Here is a 25,484-nt window from a genome sequence, read left to right on the forward strand (position 1 = left end):
TCAGCATTCTCACATCTGCCCAATGGAAATGCAAACTTTGGACCAAAGGACTTCTTTCTCAGGAAGAACTGGAATACAGCGCCCTCTAGTGCAACAACAAATCCGTGTTATTTTCCCCCTTGTCTTTTAGGTTTGGATGTCAAAACGTTTGACTTAAGTATAAAAATATTATAAAGGTTTGAATGACAGAGGGGTAACAGTACGGAGAAACTTACTTTTCATTAGCAACCATGATGATAATATACACTTCAAAAATTGTGATATTAGATATTCTGTCAGGTTTGATAGCTACACATTAATAACATGAATACAATCAATATTTACTTTGAAAATGTTTTGAATTATCTGCAAGAGATAAATTTAACAGAAGAAAACGAAGGAGGTAAGTGGCCAATTTAAGAGGCCAGGCTACAAAGGGAAGAATCCTTGCATCCATTTGACATTTATCACACTCAGTGGCATATTACAGTAATCACATACCTGTTGTCTCTGTGACATGTTATTCATAATAATAAATACCCATGAAAAATCAGCTTGCCTCCTGACTCACCTCTCCCGTATTTGGTACAATACAAATGAGGCCAGCAAGGATCACAAGGAAGGAAAAACAAAAAATATGAGCATCCTATTTTTGTGTTTCTTCAGCACAACCTACAGTAAGACCTTTCCCCCATTCTCTCCATTTACCAAATTTTTGCCCACAAAATTTTCCAAACTTCTCCAGAATCATCTAACAAATGTAAATGCTTTTAACATGAAAAATTTTGCTTGCAGAACTAAAATATTCTCCAAAGACTAAAGTTTGAAACCCACTTAATGTCAAATTCCTTTATCTAGAATCCACCAGTTTTAAGTAAACAGTACTTTTCATAGACCTCCGAAGTAGAGACATTTTCATTAGACAAAACATTTAAAATACTCTATAAGTTCTTGTCTTGTTTTTGGCTGTTGTAGAAATGTTTTACTCTTCCATTTACTTACCCAGTAAGTCAGGCCAATCAAGGTAATTTACATGAGTTTATGAACTTAGATTTACTCTGAGGTTTGCCCTAAGATTCATTATAGTGCTTAGTTCACTGGGTTCAACTACTGGGCCACTAAAAAGCACAATTTAGAGCAGCAACTTCTCATTCTATGTAGAACAGGCCAATGGTACTCATCATCTCTCCATACTAGTCGACAATGGGGAGAAACTCACCCCCAACCTCCCATCTATAGTCCCTCTCTGTTTTGCTCCATTATCCTCGTGCAAACTCCACTGGCATTCTGTCACCTGACCATTCGGGTATGTATACTCCTCCTAGAATATATCATGGTAGAGTGATCCCAGGTGAGACCAGAGGCTTATCCCTTCAGAATGTCCACCGCTGCTCTGATCCCCAACTCCATCTCTGTTAAGCTATTTCTTTTGTTTGTGCTGTTATCCTAATCAGGTTTTTTAAAATTTTGTTTTGTTTTGTTTTGAGATGGAGTCTTGCTCTGTTGCCCAGGCTGGAATGCAGTGGCGTGATCCCGGCTCACTGCAACCTCCGCCTCCCGGGTTCAAGCAATTCTCCTGCCTCAGCCTCCCGAGTAGCTGGAACTACAGGCAACCGCCACCAAGCCAGGCTAATTTTTGTATTTTTAGTAGAGTGGGGTTTCACTATATTGGCCAGGCTGGTCTCAAACTCCTGACCTTGTGATCCGCCCGCCTCAGCCTCCCAAAGTGTTGGGATTACAGGCGTGAGCCACCGCACTCGGCCCCTAATCAGTTTTTAAGTCCCGTATTATACGATGCTTCTGTATCCTCCTGAAATCTTAAAGTATAAATTGTATTATCTGTAAGTGTAATACCACCCCAGTCCTCAAGAAATTGGTTTTATTTTTTTAACCAGTAAAATCAGCTCCACTAGCATTTATGGAGTAATTACCAATGTAGCAATACTGCTCCGAGAGGGAGGAACAGATAGGTAGATATGAGAAGCCTTACAGAGCTCACAGTGAGAAATAACATGGCACGGTGGTGAGAATGTACACACAAACATAGTCTCTAAATACAGGGATATAAAAGTGCTATTTTTTAAACTGCCATTTACACATCACAATGTATTCTAATTGCTTAATAGGTAAAAATACTTATAATTTTTTCCTAATATCCCAAACTGGAAAGTGACGAACATATTTAATTCTCTCTTTTTACTTTAATTGATTTCTTAGAAATTTAAGATACTGTGGGGCAAACTGAATGGAACAAGCTTGAAAACCAAAGTACTTACGTAAAATTTACTATGTGCTAACCACTAGCATGGCAGATTCTGGGGATAAAACAGTGAGCAAAAACCAGCAATGATATTGCACTGATGGAGTTTACAGTGCAATGGAACAAACTGGTAATAATCAGACCAGTAAGTGATGAATTATAACAGGGATAAGTGCTGCACAGTAAAGCCAGGCTGCTGAGTGCACTGTACAGAGTGCACAACGTGGACCTGACCTATGAGCAGGGAATGGGCCGGGTGTCCAGGAAGGCTTCCATGATCAAGGACACAAAGCTAGAGGAAAGATCTGAGGAGCACAGAGAGTAAGCCAGGCAGAGAGAGGTACGAGCGAATTCCTTGTGACTAGAGGGTGCAGGACAGTTCTAAGGAACTGAGAGGAAATGGGAACCGAAGGGCAAGAGGCAGCTTGATGGGAAATGAGGCAAAAGAAGCAGGGAGGGACCAGACCTTGCAGGACCTTGGGGGTTATTTTAAGGCTAGATCTTCACCCTCAAGACAATAAGCAGCCACTAAGGAGTTCTAACTGTGTTGCTAATTAAATTCTAAGATCACTTATGCAGAGGATCTGGCACAGTTCCAGATCCATAGCAGGAGGCAGCGAATGCTGATTCCCTCCCAAACACATCCTACAACATTTACTGCTTTATTCAAATAGTCTAACTAACAATCAGAATGACTATCTCTTGTCTTTTCACATCAGTATCATTATGAAATGAATTAGTATTTTTAAATTTTAATCGAATGTCCATTATCTCTCAATACAATAAAGTAGAATCTGAAGTACTCTGGAAATTAGAAGTTATTTATTGAATCACAAGATGATCTCATATAGTGCTAAAAATGTTATAGTTAAATAAGCTTTAAAATATTTTATATTTTATAAAATATATTAATACCAAGATAAAATAGAATCAAATAAAACAATGTAATAAAGTAAATGACTTAACTTACAGAATCCAAGTTCAATATTACACATTTACTTAGCAAGCTACAATATGCCTCCAAGGAAAGCTGAGAAATCTACTTAGAAACCATCTGTAGTTTTTGGCATATCAACCATCTAATCCACATACAGGGCTTGTGCCTTATTTACAGCAATTTCTTGCTTTTCAAATTTCTTATTTTTTTTTCAAATGTTTCTGCAGCAATCCATTAAGACAGTTTGCAAACAATCAAATATTTGACCTAAAATACAGCAGCAACACATTTTAAAATTTACATTTGCTTAGATAGAAAGCAGCTAATCATACTGATTTAGAAAAACAACAACAACAATTTCGGAATCTTTGGCAGCCAATTACCAGAGAGGCATCACATCAGGGAACCATACTCTTCCCAAGTATCTGGAGACTTCAGTGTGAATTTCATCTAGGCTATAATCCTCATCAGGGATCAAAACTTCCTCCATTATGGAGAGCTGTGTTAGCCTTCTCCCACACAGTCTTACAAACTTGATGAAGGCACTGCAGCTAAGTTCACATTCGCTGAGGCCCAAGGCTGTTAGGTTTGTACAGTGTTCAGCAATACAAATAAGTTCATTATCAAGAGGCTGAAGACCATTAGCACACACCACTAACTCAATCAGTCGAGGACAGTTGAGACCTACCCGTCCTAAAACTGCTTTGCTGACTGAACGACCAAAATAAAGGTGAGTAACAGGGGTTTCTTCTTTGAAGAACGTCTCAAATTCCTCTTCATATAGAAAGAAGTACATAACAACATTAACTCTAGGGGAATGTTTAATAAGTGCATCCCAACTGTGTTTTTTAATAGGATGAAATTTAATCTGTCCAGGATTTTCACTCACAACATCAATTCGAAGATGTTCAAGGTTAACATGAGTCTCGCTTGAGAGTGCAAGGAGAAGTTCATCAGTTAGGATGTAATAATTCAACGCCAGTTCTCTAAGGCCTTGACAATGATCAGCTACACAAAGAATTCCTGTGGGAAGCTGGGGAAAACTCTTAAGAACAAAGAATCATACTGATCCTAATACAATATTTTGTAAATTTAAATTTGATATTAATTATTCATTATTTGTGAAAATAGCTATCTAACAACTTCTGAGAGCACGGCTGCCAGGAGGTATTACGTATATAATGAAAAGCATATGTATATATGTAAAATTAAAATATCTCAGGAGAAACTTACTATAACTATACGTACCTTGCAGATTAAGAAATCTTTTGAAAAAACTTAAATAATTTATGCTTCATAGGCATATAATTTTCAAAAGGAAATTGCATCTTTATGGTTATTGTAATAAAAATATTGTATCATTCTAGCTTTAAAAAATGTAACCCACCATCAGATGAAACATGAGGACAGCTACTCATTTTTAGGAGTCTTAGAGTGTCACTATTATTGGCCACAAGAATCTTCAATGAAGGATCATCCACTGGTGTATCTTCAATTTTGATTGATGATAATGATTTTGAGTTGATAAAAACAACTGTAAGTACTGACACAAAATGAGACTTGCATGGCAATAAGAAAAAATTATGAAAACATTATTTTAAAATGTACAGCTTTAAGTAATTCATTAAAACTATATCAATACATGCTAATGATAACATAGTAACAACCATGAACATACGGCTGTTTCCACAGAATCATTTTCCAGTAGAAGATATTTTTATAATGAAGTATAGTTTTATACTTTTTATAATTGATACATGAAATAGTGAGGAAAAAAAGCTTCAAAGATTTCATAAAACATGTCTTCCAATTACTTCAATTAAGGATTTGGTTTTCAATATTAAAAGGACATAATTATTGTATATTTATTTCCTAGAACAGGGGTTGGTAGATTACAGACAACTTGCCAAATCCAGCCCATGGTCTGTTTCTGTATGGCTCACTAAGAATGGTTTTTGTATTTTTAAATGGTTGGAAAAATTTTTTAAAGAATAATATTTTATGACATGAAAATTACATGAAACTTGAATTTCAGTGTCCCTAAATACAGTCTGATGGGAACACAGCCATGCCCTTTATTTAAATACTGTCTGTGTCTGCTTTCAGACTCCAGTGTTACAGTTGAGTAGTTGCAGCATAACTACTTGGCCCCCAAAGCCTGAAATATTTGCTATCTGAGTATTTTTGACCCCTGCCCTAGAAGAAACAGAATTTTTATCTGATTTATCCACTCCCGTATGTCCAGCACCTAAAATAGTATCTGGCACATAGCACGGCAAATGGATGATAAAAATTTGTTGAATGAACAAATGAGGTTTTAATTCATTTTACAAGATTTCACAATCTTCAGTGACATGCTTTTCCTAGCAAATTATCCAAAGTAAATCCAAGTCTGTATATGCTTTGAAGACTGACACACTAAAACTTACTTCTAGTTTGATCTGAAAATGAGTAGAATTTCAAAAATTTTCAGATTCAGTATTTTTTGGCAAAGATAGAAAGTCTGGAAACCAAATCTGTACATGATCACTTTTCCCTTTTTAAAATCAATCAATTTGGATTCTACCAAAGGTTCTATTATGCCTAACAGAATGACCAAATTGGTTATAAATGTTCATTAATTTATAAGAAAACTTATTGATTTATACTAATTGTAAACTGGTTTGCACACATTTTCAAATGGTAGAAGGCTAAACTTCTTCAGTAAATTTCATGGTGCCAAAATTATTAGGGGAATATAAATACAAGGTTTAGTTTCCCTTTAATTAACTGTCAACTGACTGCTTTAGTCCTGAAGGATGACTTTAAAAAACATTAGAGTACATATTTCATTATAATAGCAATATATTAGTTTAGTACTATTTATGCTTAGCAAAATGCTATACTTTTATTTTTCCTTAGTTAACAGATTAAAAAAACTGAGTCTCAGAGAGATCCGTGACCTTGCCAGAAGCCACAGAGCTCACTTTAAACAGTAGAGGCAGAGCTTGAAATGAAGCTTGCTAATTAATTCCTGGTATCTAGCTCTGGTGACTGCATCAGCTAACCTAGAAGCTGGCCCTGGAAGCTGATGTGCAACATTAGAGACAGCTTTTAGAATATAAGAAGAATTTCAGGGTAATCTGATTCTGTAGTTCATAAACAAGGAAATAACTACCTAGAAGTGGTAAATTTCATCGGATTACTTACATTAATCCCTAAATGACCCATTTTTTTCAGCACATCCCTTTAGAAGATAAACAGGCCAGCAGAAATACTTGCTAGATGAGTGCCATGACCCAGTTTATAAGAGAGAGGCTGCTATTCCTCTATTCTCCTCCACAGGAAAATTTCCATTAGCCAGCTTTACCAACTACCATAATTTAATGCCTATCATATATCAGGCACTATTCTGACTCTGGGTTTATAATGGTAAACAAAACAGAATCTCTGCCTTCAATGAGTTTATGTTTGGTATAAGGAGAAGAGAATAAACACATTAAATAAATAAGGTGGTTTCAAGTACTGATGAATGACATGAAGAAAATAAAAATAATGTAATGGTAGAGTACATTATTACTGGAGCAGGAGGTGCCATTTTCACAATGGTTAAGGAGGGGCTCTCCAAGGAGATGGCATTCAGGTTGAAGCCTGAATGAGGAGAATACGGTATTAGTTTCTATGGCAGAGAGTGGCTGGTTGCTTCCTGGCAACCATTCTTCCTTTGTTTGTTAATCCAGTCCCAATTTTTAGCTGGGCACACTGCCACCCAGCTCAAAGATTCCCCAGACTCCCTGGAATCTGGTGTGGCCAGACTTAGAGGTAAACAGAAACACTGTGTAGTACTTACGGATAATCTCCTTGATAAGGAGAAGGCACTCCCTTCTTCCCCCATTTCTAACACCCTAGCCCCCAGAGCAAGTATGCGATGGTCGGAGCTCAGATGGTCATCTTGAAGAAACACCCTGGAGAGAGTGGAGTGGCTGGAAGAAACCTAGGTTCCTACCACCTTCATACCAACTATGGACTGTCTCACCTATCAATTTCTTTAATGTGAGAGAAATGTACTTTGGTCATGTTTTTAAGCCACTTTTGTTTTGGAGTTTCTACTGCATGAATGTAAACATCATGCTAACAACTGTAGTTCATTTAGTTAAGCATTATATTGTTCCACCTCCAAAAGAGAGGCCACAGAATCACAGGAAAAACATCCACTAACATCCACTATTGCCTCTACATGCTCTATGTTCAAAGTAACTACATAAATTGTTATTTAAATAGAATAAGCACAATATCCAAATTTTATATTAATGACACTATGGGAACAATGACTACAGTTACAAAATCTATCTAAAGAATGAAAACATGCATAAATGATTTTTGCAAAAATAAGTGCTAGTCAACAGAAAACGGCTTTAAATAATACTTTGAATACAAATAGGAGATGGTCTGTCTTTAGGAAAAAAATGGCTTTTGCCTAGTTTGGCAGTCTTTAGGGATTTTAGTATAGCTCACCAAAAGCGCATAATATCCTTACCTCTGACACATTCATGAAACTTGGCTTGGCTGTTGAAATCAAGCTCCAGGTCTGGATGGAACAATTTACCAGCTGAGAGAGTATATCACAGGCAGCTTCTGCTGACTCAGCGCTACTGTCAACCTAGACAGACAATTTTTAATCTCGAATAATTTCCTGAAGATAATTTATCAGAAATACTGGCAATGTAATTATTTAGTAGAATTCAATTGCAAAATTTCATTCATTCCTTTGAGCTATCATATAAATGAGTATTTTTTCTTCATACAAACTGTCTCAGATTATAAGATGAAATACAGAGATGATGACAAATTAGCTTTCCAAGAACTTCCTATTTTCAAATCTTTTACAATTACCTGAATTTTAATAACAGCATACAAATGATGGAAACTGCATTTTAAGTTTTTCAATTACAGTTCAAGTTCTACACTTCAATTGATGCAAATAACTGCAGAAAAACAGGAAACCGCTTCGGATAAAACGCTTTGCAAAATTCACTGACTGCCTCAAAGTAAGGCTCTAGATACACAAAAGCATTATTAATGAAATGTAAGTCATGGTTTCTATTTAATGCTTATTTTTCTTACCTTAAAGCTGACATATTGAAGATGAGCAGAATGCTTTTTAATGATCTGCTGAATGAGATCAGGATGAGTGGACTTATAATAAGAAGTAGCTGACTGGTTCAGTTCAAATTCGAACTTTCTCCAAAGGTCAGGAATATGAAAAACTTCATTCCATCTCCTACACACAGAAGATGCATGGGCCCTATCTAGTAAAGGAAGATACTGAAAAATTCGTAATACTACATGGTGAGGCAAACTCCCCCAGTCTAGAAGAACCGTGTGTGTATGAGTCTGGTTGACAGAAGAGTAGAACCCAACTTTTGGCTGTTTCACTGCTCCTGACAACTGGACAATTTTATTCTCAACAGATAAACTGTTCCTCTTCATTCTGTAAACATTAGAAAATGTTCAGTGTCTGATAGTTTGTTCACATTTCCACCAAATATTGGCACTCTAACTGTACAGAATAACATTAGAAAATGAAAAATTGTTTAATACAATTTTAGTAGGTATCTTCCACTTTCATGCATGGATAGGTGCTACCTCATGCTGGGGATACAGCGATAAAGAAGGACAAACCTGTTCTCAAAGAGCTATGGTCAAATGGTGAAATACAGCGATAAATGCTATGACCAAAGTTGGGACAAGTTTCAATGGAAGGAAAAGAGGATGCATGTGATTGAGTTTGTGTGTGGAAGAGGTGGCTTGGAAGGCTTCCAGGAGGAAATGTCCAAGAAGCAGCGTATGTCCCAGGTTTTTTTTTTTTTCCTAGTCAATTATCGTATTTTATCTCTTTCAAAGAAGGAAGTATCACATTGCAATTCTCCTTAAAAAAAAAAAAAAGGGAGGTCTGGGAGATAGTAAAGCACAATTAAAAGCATAGGTCTAGATAAGTCCCTACTCTGCTACTTACTAACCATATGATCTTGTCAGAACAAATTACTCTAAGCCTCAGTTTCCTCACCTCCAACAAGAAAAGTACCTATGTGATCATTGTGAGGATTAAAGTACCAGCAGATAGTTTAGTTGCAGTCTGTGTTGCTATATTAAATTTTCCAGTGCAGTTTTCTGAACTGCTTTCATTACTTAAGTCAAAGCACAATTCTAACAAAAACTCAAATGATCTGCAACAATTTTCAGATGACAGCCAGGACACAGGAGCTCAGAGAAGTTAGATATGGCAGGCACAAAGTCTTAGTTCAAGCAACACACCTGATCCTCTCCAGTAAAGCAGTCAGGGAATGAGCATTCTTACCCTCCAAACAGAAATGATGAATCTCTAGGTATTAGCCAGCTTGGGATGCAACTAAGTTCCAGCAAATTTGAAGTCCAGATATGTCCAAGTACATATGGTCATCTTGTACATATATTTTATGTAAGAATACAAACTATTTTAAGTATACAATTATTTGAAAGGCAAAATAATGGTAAGAGTGGTTCTGAACTTTATTGAACTTTGGTTAACTATATAACCCTCCTTTAACCCCTGCAATGTTAGGAATGTACACATGGAAGATTCAGTGTCATAAATGAAACATACTTTGAAATCTAATAAAATATTTATGTAATATGTAAATCTCTCTGTCTTGTGATTCACTCTGTCTGATGTGACACATTTCTTAAGCACAACATAGAGTTGGATCTCAGAAGCAGGAATGACCTATAAAGTCACTCAACAAAATGAAAAGCCATCTTTAGGGTTTGGAAAATTGAAATGAAAAGCAAAAATAGTTACAAAGCTGCATCTCAAGCATCAGGCAAAAGAGCTACCACAAACACTTCAGTCTGACTAAACCAGTTACGTGCATGACTTAGGCCCTGTCCAGCAGTACTATGTAGACTATGTGAAACTGCTGACTACCAAGAATTCAAAGCATATGTTATCTTAAAAGGCCTGATCTACTACTCTTCAATGCTAACCCCTTAATGCTGTAAGGTACAAGAACAGATGCTGGATTCTAAACTCTGATGTGGAGCACAGTCATTGACATTTTGCTCATAACCGTTTCATTTGGAAATCTACAAAATGGATAAATTTTCACTAAGTTTTTATAAAGAAGTTACCCTTAATAGAATCCTTTACTTAAAAACCAGTGATGCTAACATAAAACAAAGACATCATTCAAATGCCAGGTTAGAAAACTACCTTGCCATTCTAAACAGAGAGACTGTGCTATATATTAAATCTCATTGTATGTGGCATGGATTGTTAAAATTATTTAATGATATCATTAAATTGCCAATTCACTGACAGTAGAATCACAGTAAGTAATTAAGGGTATTATATTAATACCAGTAACTTGTTAAAAATAACATTTTAATTTTCTTCTAAGTTGCGTAATCTTCTGAGCATAAGGATTATGCTCATCCACAAATCAAAAACTTCATATGATTTTATAGCTATGTACATTGTAAAATATATTTTAGCCAAATTGATCTTTATTAGCTTGAAAACGTTAATCTAAACATTCTAGCTTAAAGATATGTGACTATTTAAAAAGCCGATCATTTCTTTTTCAAGCCTTCCTTACCTAAGGAAGGCTTCCAGATTAGAGTACACTCTGAACCATGAAATGAAGCAATGGTTGCCGTGGGGTACTCACCAACATCCATTTGATTTCACTTCTTATCTTCGTAAAATACCACAAAAACACATTCATCAGAATACATAAACATCCAATAATTTCTATGCTTAGGCTCTTTATATATCACTCTATATATTGAAGGATTTTGTTAGAAATTATTGATTCTAAAACTATTTTTTGTTGTTGTTCATTGATGAAACCCCATCTCTACTAAAAATACAAAAATTAGCCGGGCGTGGTGGCAGGCGCCTGTAGTCCCAGCTACTCGAGAGGCTGAGGCAGGAGAACGGCGTGAACCCGGGAGGCGGAGCTTGCAGTGTGCAGAGATTATGCCACTGCACTCCGGCCTGGGTGACAGAGCGAGACTCCATCTCAAAAAAAAAACAAAACACACACACATAAAAACTAGCCCCACCGGGCGAGGTGGCTCACATCTGTAATCCCAGCACTTTGGGAGGCCGAGGCAGGTGCATCATTTGAGGTCAGGAGTTCAAGACCAGTCTGGCCAACATGGTGAAACCCCATCTCTAAAATTAAAAAAACTTAAAAAAATTTTTTAAATAAAAAAATACAAAAATTAGCTGGGTGGTAGTGGCGCACGCCTGTAATCCCAGCTACCTGGGAGGCTGAGGCAGGAAGGCAGCGGTTGTGGTGAGCTGAGATCACACCACTGCACTCCAGTCTGGGCAACAGAGTGAGACCCTGTCTCAAAAACAAAAACAAAACAAAACAAAACAAAAACCAAACAAACTCCAAAAAATTAGTGTTGTTAGTGGAAATCTTGTTAGGATTCCCAGGAATTATTCTTGAGGCTCTACCGAGGCTACGGATCAAAGAATGAATGGACTCTGAGAATCCATATGTTAACTAATGTCTATAGAGAGATACTACAAAAAATTTGAGGGAATTCATGACTACAATTATTTGTTTATAGGCTGTATAAATCTTCCAGTTCCAGATTTTAGCAGCACATAATACCATCACAGTTATAGTAAAGAGGCAGACATGAGTGATTTTTATTATTTTACCATTCCCATATTAATATAGTTGGACTAGTATGCTGTTAATAGAATATATGCTTCATATTTAAAAATCATTTCATATATATTGATAGAGATGGCACTGATTCAGTCATACTCTCTTTGAGGTTTGCCAAATTTCAGGAAAATGACTTGTCAGAGTTAGCGGGAAAGTCTATGGAAATTGAAGAAAATAGTAATATAGGTCTACAGCAGGACAAAACTCACAGCCTTGGCATCATGAATAAATGTTATAAGGTAAAAATAAATACATTCTACTACTTTTGTAAACCAAACTCAACTACACAGAGGAGATAAACAAGGCAACCTATTAATTTACTAAACAGTTCCCTTAAAACTCTACTGTCTACCACCTGTTAATTTTCCATTTCTCTCTGAATCCAACTCCTAAAGCAGAAATGGGGAAGACAGGCTAGGGGGATGTATTTGAGCTCACGATCTACCATTTGATTTCCTCACTGCCACCTGCTGTTCCACTGTTTTCCAGATAATGCCACGACTGGCTGTCCTTCCTTTATTCCAGAAGGAGAGGGAAAGGAACTCCAGGGCACACTTTCAGCGAAAACACCAAAAATAAAAGACAAGTTGAGTTACTAGTTAACTCAAATCAGATGACACACAATTTTATTTACTGCAGAAACTTTTCCCTTGAGTTACACTTATGGCTAATTTCTGTGCCAATAGGCCATTCTTCATGTGAGAATACTGACATAATACTGACATATCAATAGGGAGTTGCTACCTAAGACCAGTAAGAAGATGGTGCACCACTACTTAGATCAGTTCACTGAAGTCTTCTGAATCAGATGAATTACTTCCCTGGTTGCTGAAGGAACGTGATGGCTGTCTCATAGTCACTAGAATTTTGAGGACAGATAGGGAACAAAACCAGAATACAGGACCCCATCAAGTGATAAGCCATTCTTCCAAAAAGGGAGAAAAGAGCAAGCTGGACACAGATCTTCAGCACAATTCCGGAGTATGAAACAAGTTTATTAGCATTGAGGAGCTCCACTAACCACCTTAACTCAAATGCCTTTTTTGATATGTTTTCTAATTTGGTAGATCAGGTGACCACGTGAATGGGATCCTCTAAAAGTATCTAAGAGATTGCCACAGTATTCTTGAGGGCAAGATTATCAAAGACAGATGAGATGAAGACTGACTGAACATCCACAGCCAACTCACTAAAGGCCATGGAAGCAGCTCTCTTCTGCACTATCACTAGGTTCTTCCAGATTGGTGAAATGAATACCCAGAAGTTACTTTTAACAGTTTCAAGTTTTCAATGGTCACAACAATAGAAATAATAGGTGAATACCACAGATAACAGAATATAGATGCAAAATTATCTGAAAAGGGTGGACAAATTTGTTGGGAGCAGCAAAAGTAAACGGAAAACATTATCAAATGTCCTTTATGTAATCTCCTTCCTAAAGTTTCATGATAAGCAATCAGATTGTTGCCCCAGGCAGATGGTCCTGTTAAGGAGCCTGGAATCCTAGTGTTAAGGAGCCTGGAATCCTAGTGTTAAGGAGCCTGGAATCCTAGTGTTAAGGAGCCTGGAATCCTAGTGTTAAGGAGCCTGGAATCCTAGTCACCAGTGCAATGGCAGGGGAAGCATGGCCTGGACAGGAGGGCTGAAGCCTCACGCTCCAAAACACACGTAAAAACACACAGTTTTCCAACAAAAGAATGGGGCAACACCTCTTTCTACTAAAAATAATCCAAGCAAAGGACAAAACATAATTTGTTGGAGACGTTGTCAAAAAGATTTATGTACTTTGCAGCCCATAAGACTCTAAGTTTCCTTCTAAGTCTAAAAGTTACAATTCTTTTTAAAATATCAAATCAAATAAAAACATCACCGAGGTATTAAGGAGACAAAAGATGAAAAATATTTATGTCAAATATTTCCTAAAGCAGTGGTTGCCATCTTTGCAGTGTTCTGGCATTTTGTCACTGGTTTAGCAATTTTCTACACTCAAGTCTCTCTGTGGTACTACGACATATCTACTTAAAAAGAAAATTTTTACTTCCTAATAAACATAATATGTATGCTTATTTTTAAATAAATCATATGAAAACTGAAGTTTTCCAAATACATGTAGATTGAAAACACCTTTGGAGACGCAAGGGACAAACCTGAACTGGGCAGTTTGTGAAAATCCCTGAATGGGGGGCGCCTAGGGCATCTGTTTCTCTCTCCACATCTACCCCAAAGTCGCGTCTCCGACTCTGGAAGAGAAAAGGGAGCGGACAGCAAGCCAGGCCCTCCGCGGGGAGGCCTTCCGAGCCAGGGAGAGCCCGCCTCGGGCTGGGCATTCTAAGGGAGCTAACAACGAACACAGGCGTTTCTAGAAATCATTTTTGCAAGATTTTTCTGGGAGAAAATAATCATCATTTCTTATTCAATTTATCTTGGAAGCGTCTTAAAAGGCACACTCGCCAAAGACAAAGACGGTACACCTTAAAGCGCACAGATGAGCGCTTTCAGCGCGCGGGAAGGCTACTTTTTGACATTTGTGGCAACTATAAACTCCTGTGAACTTAACTGCAAGCAGTCATGCAAAAAGCAACCTCGGGTATGAGCGATCACTGGACGAACGCCGCCCTTTCTAGGCTCACTCCACTGAAGAGCCAGACGCGCGGCTAATGGGGTGGCCGGGTGGGCGCCCGGCACTGCAGAAACCCAGCCCAGCGAGAAAGCGGACGCCCGGGGGCTGCTAGTCCGCACTGGCTGCCCGAGCCAGGCCCCGCTCACCCCGGCTTCAGGGACTGCCGGGCCCCGGGCCGCGGGAGGGGTCGCTTCAGGGGGCGCTGAGCCGCCCGAGACCGCCCCGACGCGGCCCAGAGCGCGAGCGCACGCCTCCCGGGCCCAAAGAGCAAGCCGAGTCCGCCCCACATCGCCACCGCCGGCGGTGCCCCCGCGACACCCGAAAAATGTGCTACCTTTAAAGGGTTTCCGCGCGTGCTCGGCGTTCGCGGGCCGGGCCAAGGCGTTGGAGTCTGGGCCGTTCGGTGGCGCCGGAACAGGCGCGAGCTAGGCCGGCCTCGCACACTGGAGGCACACGAGCGCTTAGGCGCCAGGGTCCGCGCAGACCGCAGCCGCCCAAGGCCCCGCCCCGCCTGGCCCCGCCTCGCGCCCTCTACTTAGAGGCCGCCTCCCCCCGCAGGCCGCGGCGCTGGCGCCCACCTGGCGCAGCACCGATTCACGCATGGCGATCTGAGCCCCCAGCCGGTCCTCCCGCAGGGGCAGCGGTTCCGGGAGCGCCCCTTAGGTGGCACGTGGGAGGCTTCCTGCCTGCTGGTCTTCAGCTAATTCCCCGTGGCCACCTGCCTGTGACTCCACACAGGCATGAGCCAACGCTTGTGGTTTCTGGGACTTACTCCCGATGAAGCGCACCCCTTTATCAATGCACAAATGCAGGTGACCCTTGACCAATGGGAAGAGGGGTTAGGGGCGCCAAACCCTGCGCAGTCGATCGGGATATAACTTTTGACTTCCCCAAAACTTGACAATTAATAGCCTACTGTTGACTGAAGCCTTACCAATAACAAAAACTGTGGATAAACACGTATGCTGTATATGTATTATGTGCTGTGTCATACAGTATCTGCAGTATGGAAATCCATGTATAAGTGGATCCACGCAGTTCAAACCCGTGTTGTTCAAGGGTCAACTGTCATTGAAAGGAACCTTCTAAATATCAAGTGATAACAGCTCAGTGTGAAATGTGTGTACATCACCTCTCCTTGTCCGTGCTATACAACTCAGCCCCCAGGTATGATCACTCAGTAGTTCACTGTGTAAACTACCAGACCAATACGCAAGCAAGTATACAGTGATAGATAAGGATTTTATTTTTTCTTGTTCGCTTTTTAAAATCTGAGATCAAACGATATGTAACTTTCTGGAACTTACCCTTTTGCCTACTGTCATGGATACAGTTCATATTGATACACAGATTCTTTCATACTTTTTTTCCAAATAGTTTTATTGAATTATAATTGGCAAAATAAACTCCACATACTTAGAGTGTAATTTAATAAGTTGTGACACCCTTGAAACTACCACTGTAATCAAGATAATGGACATACACAAATCTGCCAAAGTTTTCCTGTTTTGCTCTGTAATGATCCTCCTTCAGGCTCCTCTCCTTTCTGCTTTCTGATCCTATAGATTAGATTGTGTTTCTTATTGTAACATAAATTTAATCATACAGTTTGTACTCTTCCTTGTGGTCTGGCTTTTTGCACTAAGCATAATTGTTTTGCGATATCTATGTTGTTGCCCATATGATGTTCATTTCTTTTTATTGCCAAGTAGTATTCCATTGTATGGTTATACCACAGACTGTTCATGCATTCACCTCATGATGGAAATTTGGATTATTTCTTGTTTGAGGGTGTTACATATATAAAGCTGCCATTACTTTTCAATTTTAAATGGATATATGCTTTCACTACTCTGGGGTAAATATTAACATCTAGGAGTAGAATAGCTGCATTATATGATAGGTCTATGATTAACTTTAAAAAAGAGCTGTCAACATGTTTTCCAAGAAATTGGAATATTTTACATTCCCACCAGCAGTGTATTAGAGTTCTAGTTTCTCCACCTCCTCACTCACACTTGGTATGACCAGTCTTTTTAATCTAATAGGAGTCCAGGGGTATCACATTGCAGTTTTAATTTGCATTTCCTTAGTGAATAATGAATTCTCTAGTGAATTTCATAAGCTAATTTACCGTCTGAACATCGTCATTGGTGAGGTGTCTATTCAATTTTTTTTGCCCACTTTAAATTGAGTTGTTTGTTTTCTCATTATTGTATTTTGAGAATTTTTAAATATATTCTGGATACAGGACTTCTGCCAAATATATGATTGTGACTATTTTTTTTCCGAGTCTGTGGCATGTCTTTTTTTTTTTTTTTTTCTTGAGATGGGGTTTCACTCTTGTTGCCCAGGCTGGAGTGCAATGGCGCAATCTGGGCTCACTGCAACCTCTGCCTCCTGGGCTCAAGAGATTCTCCTGCCTCACTCAGCCTCCCAAATAGCTGGGATTACAGGCATACACCACCATGTCTGGCTAATTTTGTATTTCTAGTAGAGACTGGGTTTCTCTATGTTGGTCAGGCTGGTCTCAAACTCCTGACTTCAGGTGATCTGCCCGCCTTGGCCTCCCAAAATGCTGGGATTGCAGGCGTGAGCCACTGTGCCCGGCCTCATTTTCTTTTCTTTCTTTTTTTTTTTTTTTTTTTTGAGATGGAGTCTTGCTGTCACCAGCTGGAGTGCAGTGGCTTGATCTTGGCTCACTGAAAGCTCCACCTCCTGGATTCAACAGATTCTCCCGTCTCAGCCTCCCAAATAGTTGGGATTACAGGCGTGTGCCACCATGCCTGGCTAAGTGTTTGTATTTTCAGTAGAGATGGGGTTTCACCATGTTGGCCAGGCTGATCTTGAACTCCTGATCTCAAAGTGATCCACCCGCCTCAGCTTCCCAAAGTGCTGGGATTATAGGCATGAGCCACAGCGCCTGGCCCTAGCCTCATTTTCTTAATGGTGTCTTTTGAAAAGCAGAAGTTTTGATTTTGATGAAATCCAGTTTATCAATGTGTTTTTTTATGGATCATTTGTTTGATGTTAAACTTAAGAAATTTTTGTCTAAGTCAAGGTCACAAAGAGTTTCTTTTATATTTTCTTCTACATGGTTTATAGATTTAGATTTCACATTTAGGTCTATGATCTATTTGAGTTAATGTTTTTGTATGCTGCAAGATAGAAGTCAAGGTTTATTTTTTTCATGTGCAGGTTGTATCCAATTTATCTAGCACCAGTTGTTGAAAAGGCTACTATTTTTCTCCATTAAATTGCCTTTACACTTTTGTGGGAAATCAGTTGTCCATGTATGTGTAGGTATATTTTCAGACCCTCTGTTCTATTTTGTTAATATATTTTCCCATCTTTACACCAATATCGCACTGTCTTGATTACTGTAGTAGCTTTATAACAAGTACTTGTATTGAAATCACATAGTTTTAGCCCTCCAGCTTGTTCTTCAAAATTGTTTTGTCTATTTTGTCTATTCTAGATTCTTTACATTCCTGTATGATTTTTTTAGAACAAGCTTGTCAATATCTACAAAAATATTGCTGAGATTTTACTGAAGATTGCCTTGAATCTAGTCATCAACTTAGGGAGTATTGGCATCTTTATAATGTTGTGTCTTCGATAAACATGATTGATATAGAGCTCTATTTACTTAGATCTTCTTTAATTTCTCTCAACAACATTTGTAGTTTTCAGGATATAAGTCTTATACACATTTTGTCAGAACTATTCTTAGATATTTCATAGTTTTTAAATGTTATGGTAAATAGTATTATTTTTTAAATTTTAATTTCTATTTGTTTGTTGCCAGTATGAAGACATGCAATTGATTGTTTGTATTGGTCTTGTATCCTACAACCTTGCGAAAATCACTTATTCGTTTTATTAATAGAAATTTTTATTAGAATTTAGTATATTCCATTCGATTTTCTACATAGGCATGTTGTGTGTGAATAAAGACAGTTTTTCTTTCAATATAAAATACATTTTTATTTTTTTATTTCCCCATTGCACTATATCGCCAGTACAATGTTAAATAATTAACATTAATAAAGAGATGTATCAATGACATTCATTGGTTTGAAGACTCCGTATTTTTAAGATGTGAATTCTCCCCAAACTGATTTCTACATCAAGGTGAGAAAAGACACTTTTGTCTTGTTCCTCATCTAAGAGGGAAAATGCTTCATCTTTAATCATTGACATATTGCATGGATGTGCCTATTGCAGAGATGCTCTTCATCAGACGGAGGAACTTCCATTTTATTCCTACTTTGCTGAGAATTTTTAGATGAAGAATGGATGTTAGATTTTGTGAAGTACTTGTGTGTGTCAGTTGAAATAATCTTATTGTTTTCCTTTTTAGTTTATTAAAATGATGGACTACATTGATTGATCTTCAAATGTTAAACCAACCTTGCATTTCTGGCAAAAGACTTATTTTATCATAATTTATTATCCTTTTTACCTATTGTTTGAGTCAATTTCCTAAAATTTTGTTTAGAATTTCTGCATCTAGGTTCATGGGGGATATTAGATTGTACTTTCCTTTTTTAGTAATATCTTTGTAAAATGTTGATATCAAGTAATACAAGCCTCATAAAGCAAGCTGAGAAGTATTTCCTCCTATTCAATTCTGGAAGAGTCTATATAGAAATGGTATTATTTATTCTGAAATGTTTGGTTGAATTCACCAATAAAGCCATCTGGGTCTGGAGTTTATTTTGTGGGAAGGCTTTTAACCAGAAATTCAATTACTTTAATAAATATAGGGCTATTTCTTCTATTAGGTTAGGTTATCTATTTCTTCTTAAAGGAGCTTTGGTAGTTTACATCTTTAAATAAATCTATGCATTTCATCTGGATTGTTAAATTGATAGACATAATGTTGTTTCTAATATTCTCTTATTATTCTTCTAATGTCTGTAGTATCTATAATGATGTCACTCTCTCATTCCTGATGTTGGTCATTTGTATCTACACTATTTTTTATCTCATCAGTCTGGTTTAAGGATTATCAATTTTACTGATCTTCTCCAAGAACCAGCCTTTGGTCTAATTAATTTTCTCTATTATTTTTTCTGTTTTATATTGCATTGGTTTCTGCTCTCATCTTTATTTCCTTCCTTTTGAATTTAAATTGCTATTTATTTTCTAGTTTCTCAGGGTAGAATCTGAGTTCATTGATTTGAGACCTTTCTTCTGTTCTAACATAGTCATGCAGTGCCATAAATATACCCACAAGTACTGCTTTAGCAGCATATTGTCAACTCCTAAACTCAGGGTGTCCACTAAACTTAGTCTGGATTCCCCCTCTCTGTGTAGCAGACTAGACATTCTTTTAAGGCAATAAAATAAGGGTAATCATAGGACTTATCTCATTTATTTCTTATCTCTTGGAGATCTTTGTCTTTTGTTGCCTGATATCTTGTTTCTTAAAAGTGTTGGGGCTCTGAAAATGACTCCAATGTGAACGCCTTAGAAGCAGCCTCAAAAGCAAAGTTTCTCTCTGATCTTTTGCCCTTCTGTCTCTCACCCCTCATTCTTCCCTGAGGCAAACCATAGAAACTAGAATTCCTCTTTCCCAAGGTAGGTCATAGAAACCAGAACCCTTTTCCCCCAAAGCCAGCCATAAAACCTAAAAATGTTGCTCTAACCTTCCTCTGCCTTTTTGGGTAACAGCTGGCTATAAAGAAATTAAGATTCGAGAAGACCCCTACCCTATACCCAGGAGGAAGAAATGCTACAATATTTCTTCCTCAGGAAGAACCTAATCAGACAGGCTTTGCTAGGTTTTTCCCAATCAGCATATTACCATTAGCTCATACCCTTTTGTTCATCTAATTACATTTCTATACACTGTCCCTGCTTCATCAAACCTAAACAAAAATCAGATAGCTCCCCTGTATCTTTGGGTCTTCGTTCTGAAGATTCCCCGTATCACATAAAGCTATGATCAAATAACTTTGTTCTGCTTTTCTCTTGTTAACCTGTTGTCATAGGGATGTTGGCTGTGACCTATATAATGATGAGAAGGAAAAAGATCATTCCCTTTCTGTTCCTACAAAAGTCGTTGTTTCAAATACTTTGTGTGCTTTTTGTTGTTGTTGTTGATTTTGTTGGTTCCGGTTTTGTTTTTTTGTTCTTTTATGCAGAGAGGGAATTTATTCCCTATTTCTCTATCTTGGTTGTAATGAGAAATCTCTTCCTCACTTCGTAATGGCCAAATGAGAAATCCCCTTATATGGAAACATTGCAATTATTTTAACCTTCTTCTATTGCTGAACATTTAGTTTTTACTATTATAAAGTAGGCTGTGACGATCATGTATCTTGGTGCATTTCTGTGAATATTACTGAAGAATTTTTCTAGAGTTTCAATTATTAGTATAAATATATTAGATTTTGATGGAAAGAGCCATATCTAAAATGATGTTGGTCAGATAATTATGATATACTTTACAATACAGGAATACACAATATGCCATTTGTGATACAAAAAAGAACATCTTTGTATAGTCCTTTTAAAGAAAGTATTGTTATTAAGCTTGAGCAAACAAAGATTTTGGTTGTTTAAGTCAGAATAGGCTAGGTTATGCTGATATAACAAACAGCTGTGATTTAATGCAAAAAAAGGTTTATTTCTCAGTCATGCTACATTTCTATCACAATTCAGCTAGAAGCTGTCATCCCTGTTGTGTTCATTCTGAGACCAAGGATGTTAGAGCAGCCACTGTCTGGAAAATAGTCTGTGACCATGGGAAAGAGACACTGAGGCACGTACACTGCACTTTAACTTCTAACTGTATGTCAATTTTGTTCTTACTTCATTGGCCAAAGCTAGCTAAAATGGCAACACCTAACTTAAGTTAGATGAAGAAGTGCAGTCCTACCTTATGCCTAGAAGAAGAAACCTGGAATGTTTGGGAACATTTGTACTGACTGTTACAAGTAAAATTGTGCAACAAAAATCACATCAAAAATATTTTCACACATGAAAAGATGTCTCAGTTTTGGTGGGGGGTGGGATGGGAGGGTAGAGGGGGAGTGCATGTTGGACGTTTCTGGGAAACCCTCAAGACAGCTTTAACTTCTGACACCAACTTCAGAGCTTGTGGATTCTCAAGATCAACCTCAAACGTGATAATTTGTCAGAAGGACTCACAGAACTCATGGAAAGCTGTTATATTCATGATCGTAGTTTATTACAGTGAAAGGATACAGATTAAAATAATCCAAGGAAAGAGAGGCATGGAGAAGAATACAAAAAAAAAAATCCATATGTAGAGCTTCCAAGTGTCCTCTTCCAGGGAAATCATGAGCAGTGCTAAATTTCTCCAGGCAACAATGTATAGCAATACACAACAGAGTACTGTCAATCAGGGAAGCTCTTTCATGTTTTGGTTGGAGTTTGGTCACATAGACATGGTTGACTGCCTGTGTGTGGTTGGTCTTTAGTTTCCAGGTGGTCACTGGACCTCACCAGAGGTCAAGGTGATATCACATAGCCCAAAACCTCCACCATAAACTACATTATTAGACTGTCCCATGTGGCCCCAGGTTCCCAGGTAAACAAAGACACTCCTATCAGGTAAGACACTCCAAGGACTAAGAGATCACCTCCTAGGAGCCAAATGCAAAAGTTAGACCTCTGTTTGGGTAAGGTTAACTCTTTACTACACTGGGATCAAATTGTATTTGACTCAACATCATTTCAGAACTCTACAATGAAATTATGTATCTTATTGTGAAGAAAAATACAGGTAAACTCTACCAATATTTTCTATTTAATAAAGATTCTTTATTTTTGGCAGTGTGGTGGGATAAAGTAATGCTATACAGACATACTTTGCTTTATTGCACTTCTCAGATGTTGTGTTTCTTACAAATTGAAATTTTGTGATAACCCAGGATCAAGCAAGTCTATCGGCACCACTTTTCCAACAGCATGTTCTCACTTTGTGTTTCTGTGTCACATTTTGGTAATTCTTGCAATATTTTGAACTTTATTATTATTCTATCTGTTATGGTGATCTGTGATTTGGGATCTTTGGTGTTACCATTGTAATTGGTTTGGGATGACACAAACTGCACCCATATAAGAAGGCAAACTTGATAAATGTGTGTGTTCTGAGTTCCACTCACTGGCTGTTTCCTCATCTCTCTCCCCCTCCTTGGGCATCTCTATTTCCTGAGACACAACAATATTGAAATTAAGCCAATTAATAACCCTAGAATGGCCTCTAAGTGTTCAAGTGAAAGGATAAGTTCCATGTCTCTCACTTTAAATTCAAATCTAAAAATGATTAAGCTTGGTGATGAAGGCATGTCAAAATCGGATATATGCTGAAAGTTAGGCTTCTTGTGTTAGACAATTAGCCAAGTTGTGAATGCAAAAGAAAAGTTCTTGAAGGAGATTAAAAAGTGCTACTCCAGTGAACACACAAATGACAAGAAAGTGAAACAGCCTTATTGCTGGTATGGGGAAAGTTTTCATGGTCTGTATAGAAAATGAAATCAGCTATAACCTGCCCTTAAGCCAAAGCTTAATCCAGAGCAAGGCCCTAACCTCTTTAATTCTATGAAGGTTGAGAGATGTGAGGAAGCTTCAGAAGAACAGTTTGAGATTAGCAGAGTTTGTTTCATCAGATTTAGGGAAAGAAGCTATCTCCATAACATAAAAGTGCAAGGTGAAGCAGCAGGTGCTGATGAAGAAGCTGCAGCAAGTTATCCAGAAGATCTAGCCATGATCATTGATAAAGGCAGCTACATTCAAAACAGATTTTCAATGTAGATTAAACAGTCTTCTATGGGAAGAAGATGCCATCTAGGACTTTCATAGCTAAAGAAGAGAAATCAATGCCTTGTATCAAAGCTTCAAAGAACAGCTGGCCTCTTTTGTTAAGAATAATGTGGGTGGTGACTTTAAATCAAAGCCAATGCTCATTTACTATTCTAGAAATCCTAATTCCATTAAGAATTATGCTCAATCTGCTCTGCCTGTGCTCTAGAAATACGACAAAGCCATCTGTTTACAGCATATTTTACTATTTTAAGCCCACTATTGAGATCTACTTCTCAGAAAAAGAGATTCCTTTCAAAATATTACTGTTCATGGACAGTGCTCACCCAAGAGCTCTGATAGAGATGTACAAGGAAATTAGTGTTTTCAGGCTGGCTAACACACTATCCATTCTGCAGCCCATGGATCAAGGATTGACTTCCAAGTCTTATTACTTAAGAAATATGTTTTTTAAGGCTATTGCTGCCATAGATAGTGATTCCTCTGATATATCTGGGCAAAGCAAATTGAAAACCTACTGGAAAGGATTCACCATTCTAGATGCTATTAGGAACATTTGGGCTTCAAGGGAGGAGGCCAAAGTATCAATATTAACAGGAGTTTGGAATAAGTTGATTCCAGCCTAAATGGATGACTTTGAGGGGTTTAAGACATCATGGAGGAAGGAAGTGCAGGTGAGGTGGAAACTGCAAGGGAACTAGAATAAGAAGTGGAGCCTGAAGATGTGACCGAATTGTTGCAGTCTCATAAGAGTTGAACAGATGAGGAGTTGCCTGTCATGGGTGGGCAAAGAAAATGGTTTCTTGAGATGGAGTCTATTTGTGGTGAAGATGCTGTGAACGTTGCTGAAATGACAACAAAGGATTTAGCATATTCCATAAACTTAGTTGATAAAGCAGCAGCAGGGTTTGAGAGTATTTATTCCAATTTTGAAAGAAGTTCTAATGTGGGTAAAATGCTACCAAACAACATTAAATGCTACAGAGAAATCTCTTGTGAAAGGAAGAGTCAATCCATGTGCAAACCTCACTGTTGTCTTATTTTAAGAAATTACCACAGACACCCCAATCTTCAACAACTACTACCCTGATCAGTCAGCAGCCATCAACATCAGGGCAAGATCCTCCACTAGCGAGAAAATGATGACTCGCTGAAGGTTCAGATGATGGTTAGCATTTTTTTTTAGTAAAGCATTTTTAAATTAAGGTACATAAAGATTTTAAACATAATGCTCCTGCACACCTATCTCTACTAAACCCCATCTCTACTAAAAATACAAAAATTTGCTGGGTATGGTGGCACGTGCCTGTAATCCCAGCTGCTTGGGAGGCTGAGGCAGGAGAATCGTTTGAACCCAGGAGACGGAGGTTGCAGTGAGCCAAGACCACGCCACTGCACTCCAGCCTGGCAACAGAGCAAGACTCGTCTCAAAAAAAAAAAAAAAAAAAAAAAAAGATTGCAGTGCACTATGATCATGCCTACATGCCTGTGAATAGCCACTACACGCCAGCCTGGGAACCATGAGACTCAGTCTCTTAAAAGAAAAAAGAGGTCAGGCATGGTGGCTCACACCTATAATCTCAGCACTTTGGGAGGCCGAGGCGGGCCAATTGCCTGAGCTCAGGAGTTCCAGACCAGCCTGGCCAATATGGTGAAAACCCATCTCTACTAAAAATATAAAAATTAGCTGGGCGTGGTAGCATGCTCCTGTAATCCCAGCTACTCGGGAGGCTTGAGACAGGAGAATCGCTTGAACCTGGGAGGTGGAGATTGCAGTGAGCTGAGATCGTGCCACTGCACTCCAGCCTGGGTGACAAGAGCGAAATTCCGTTTCAAAAAAAAAGAAAAAAGAAAGAAAAGAAAAAAAAGATACTTGCAATGATTCAAATACTACTCAGGAAGAAGAAAAGATTTAAAAGTAAAAGTGAATGAGTAATGAGTATTGTGCATTTAATTTTGATGCTTTAAATCTTTTTATGAAGTTGTCTATAAACTTAGAAAATACCTCAGTGCCCCTAAAAATGTCTATAAAATAGCTTATGAAATAGTTTCATATAAGGGAATTATTTAAGGGAATTATTTCATATAAGGGAATTCATATAAGGGAATTATTTAAAGAGTAAGTCAGAATAACTTTTCCTTAAATTGCTATGATATAATAATGTTCCTTTTTTCTTAATCTTT

The 25,484-nt window shown here is 38.0% G+C and overlaps 1 protein-coding gene across 2 annotated transcripts in view; it reads right to left on the reverse strand.

Moving 5' to 3' along the window:
- The window catches only part of LOC129486363 (putative F-box/LRR-repeat protein 21), a 43,436-nt gene extending 28,435 nt beyond the window's left edge, over window positions 1-15,001 (reverse strand). Inside the window, exons 1-5 of one of the 2 annotated variants that reach the window (XM_055286172.2) lie at window positions 14,836-15,001; window positions 8,280-8,324; window positions 7,693-7,815; window positions 4,564-4,735; window positions 3,050-4,199 (exon numbers count right to left, since the gene is read on the reverse strand). In XM_055286172.2, the coding sequence (XP_055142147.1) occupies window positions 3,556-4,199; window positions 4,564-4,735; window positions 7,693-7,707 (831 nt within the window). In that variant the 5' untranslated portion in view covers window positions 7,708-7,815; window positions 8,280-8,324; window positions 14,836-15,001 and the 3' untranslated portion in view covers window positions 3,050-3,555. Of the gene's footprint in view, window positions 1-3,049; window positions 4,200-4,563; window positions 4,736-7,692; window positions 7,816-8,279; window positions 8,325-14,835 lie in introns of those variants that run through there. The other variant, XR_010121870.1, reaches the window with a different exon arrangement.
- Window positions 15,002-25,484: the final 10,483 nt, after the last annotated feature.

This window comes from Symphalangus syndactylus, chromosome 7 (assembly GCF_028878055.3).
Source record: "Symphalangus syndactylus isolate Jambi chromosome 7, NHGRI_mSymSyn1-v2.1_pri, whole genome shotgun sequence".
Classification (NCBI taxonomy): domain Eukaryota; kingdom Metazoa; phylum Chordata; class Mammalia; order Primates; family Hylobatidae; genus Symphalangus; species Symphalangus syndactylus.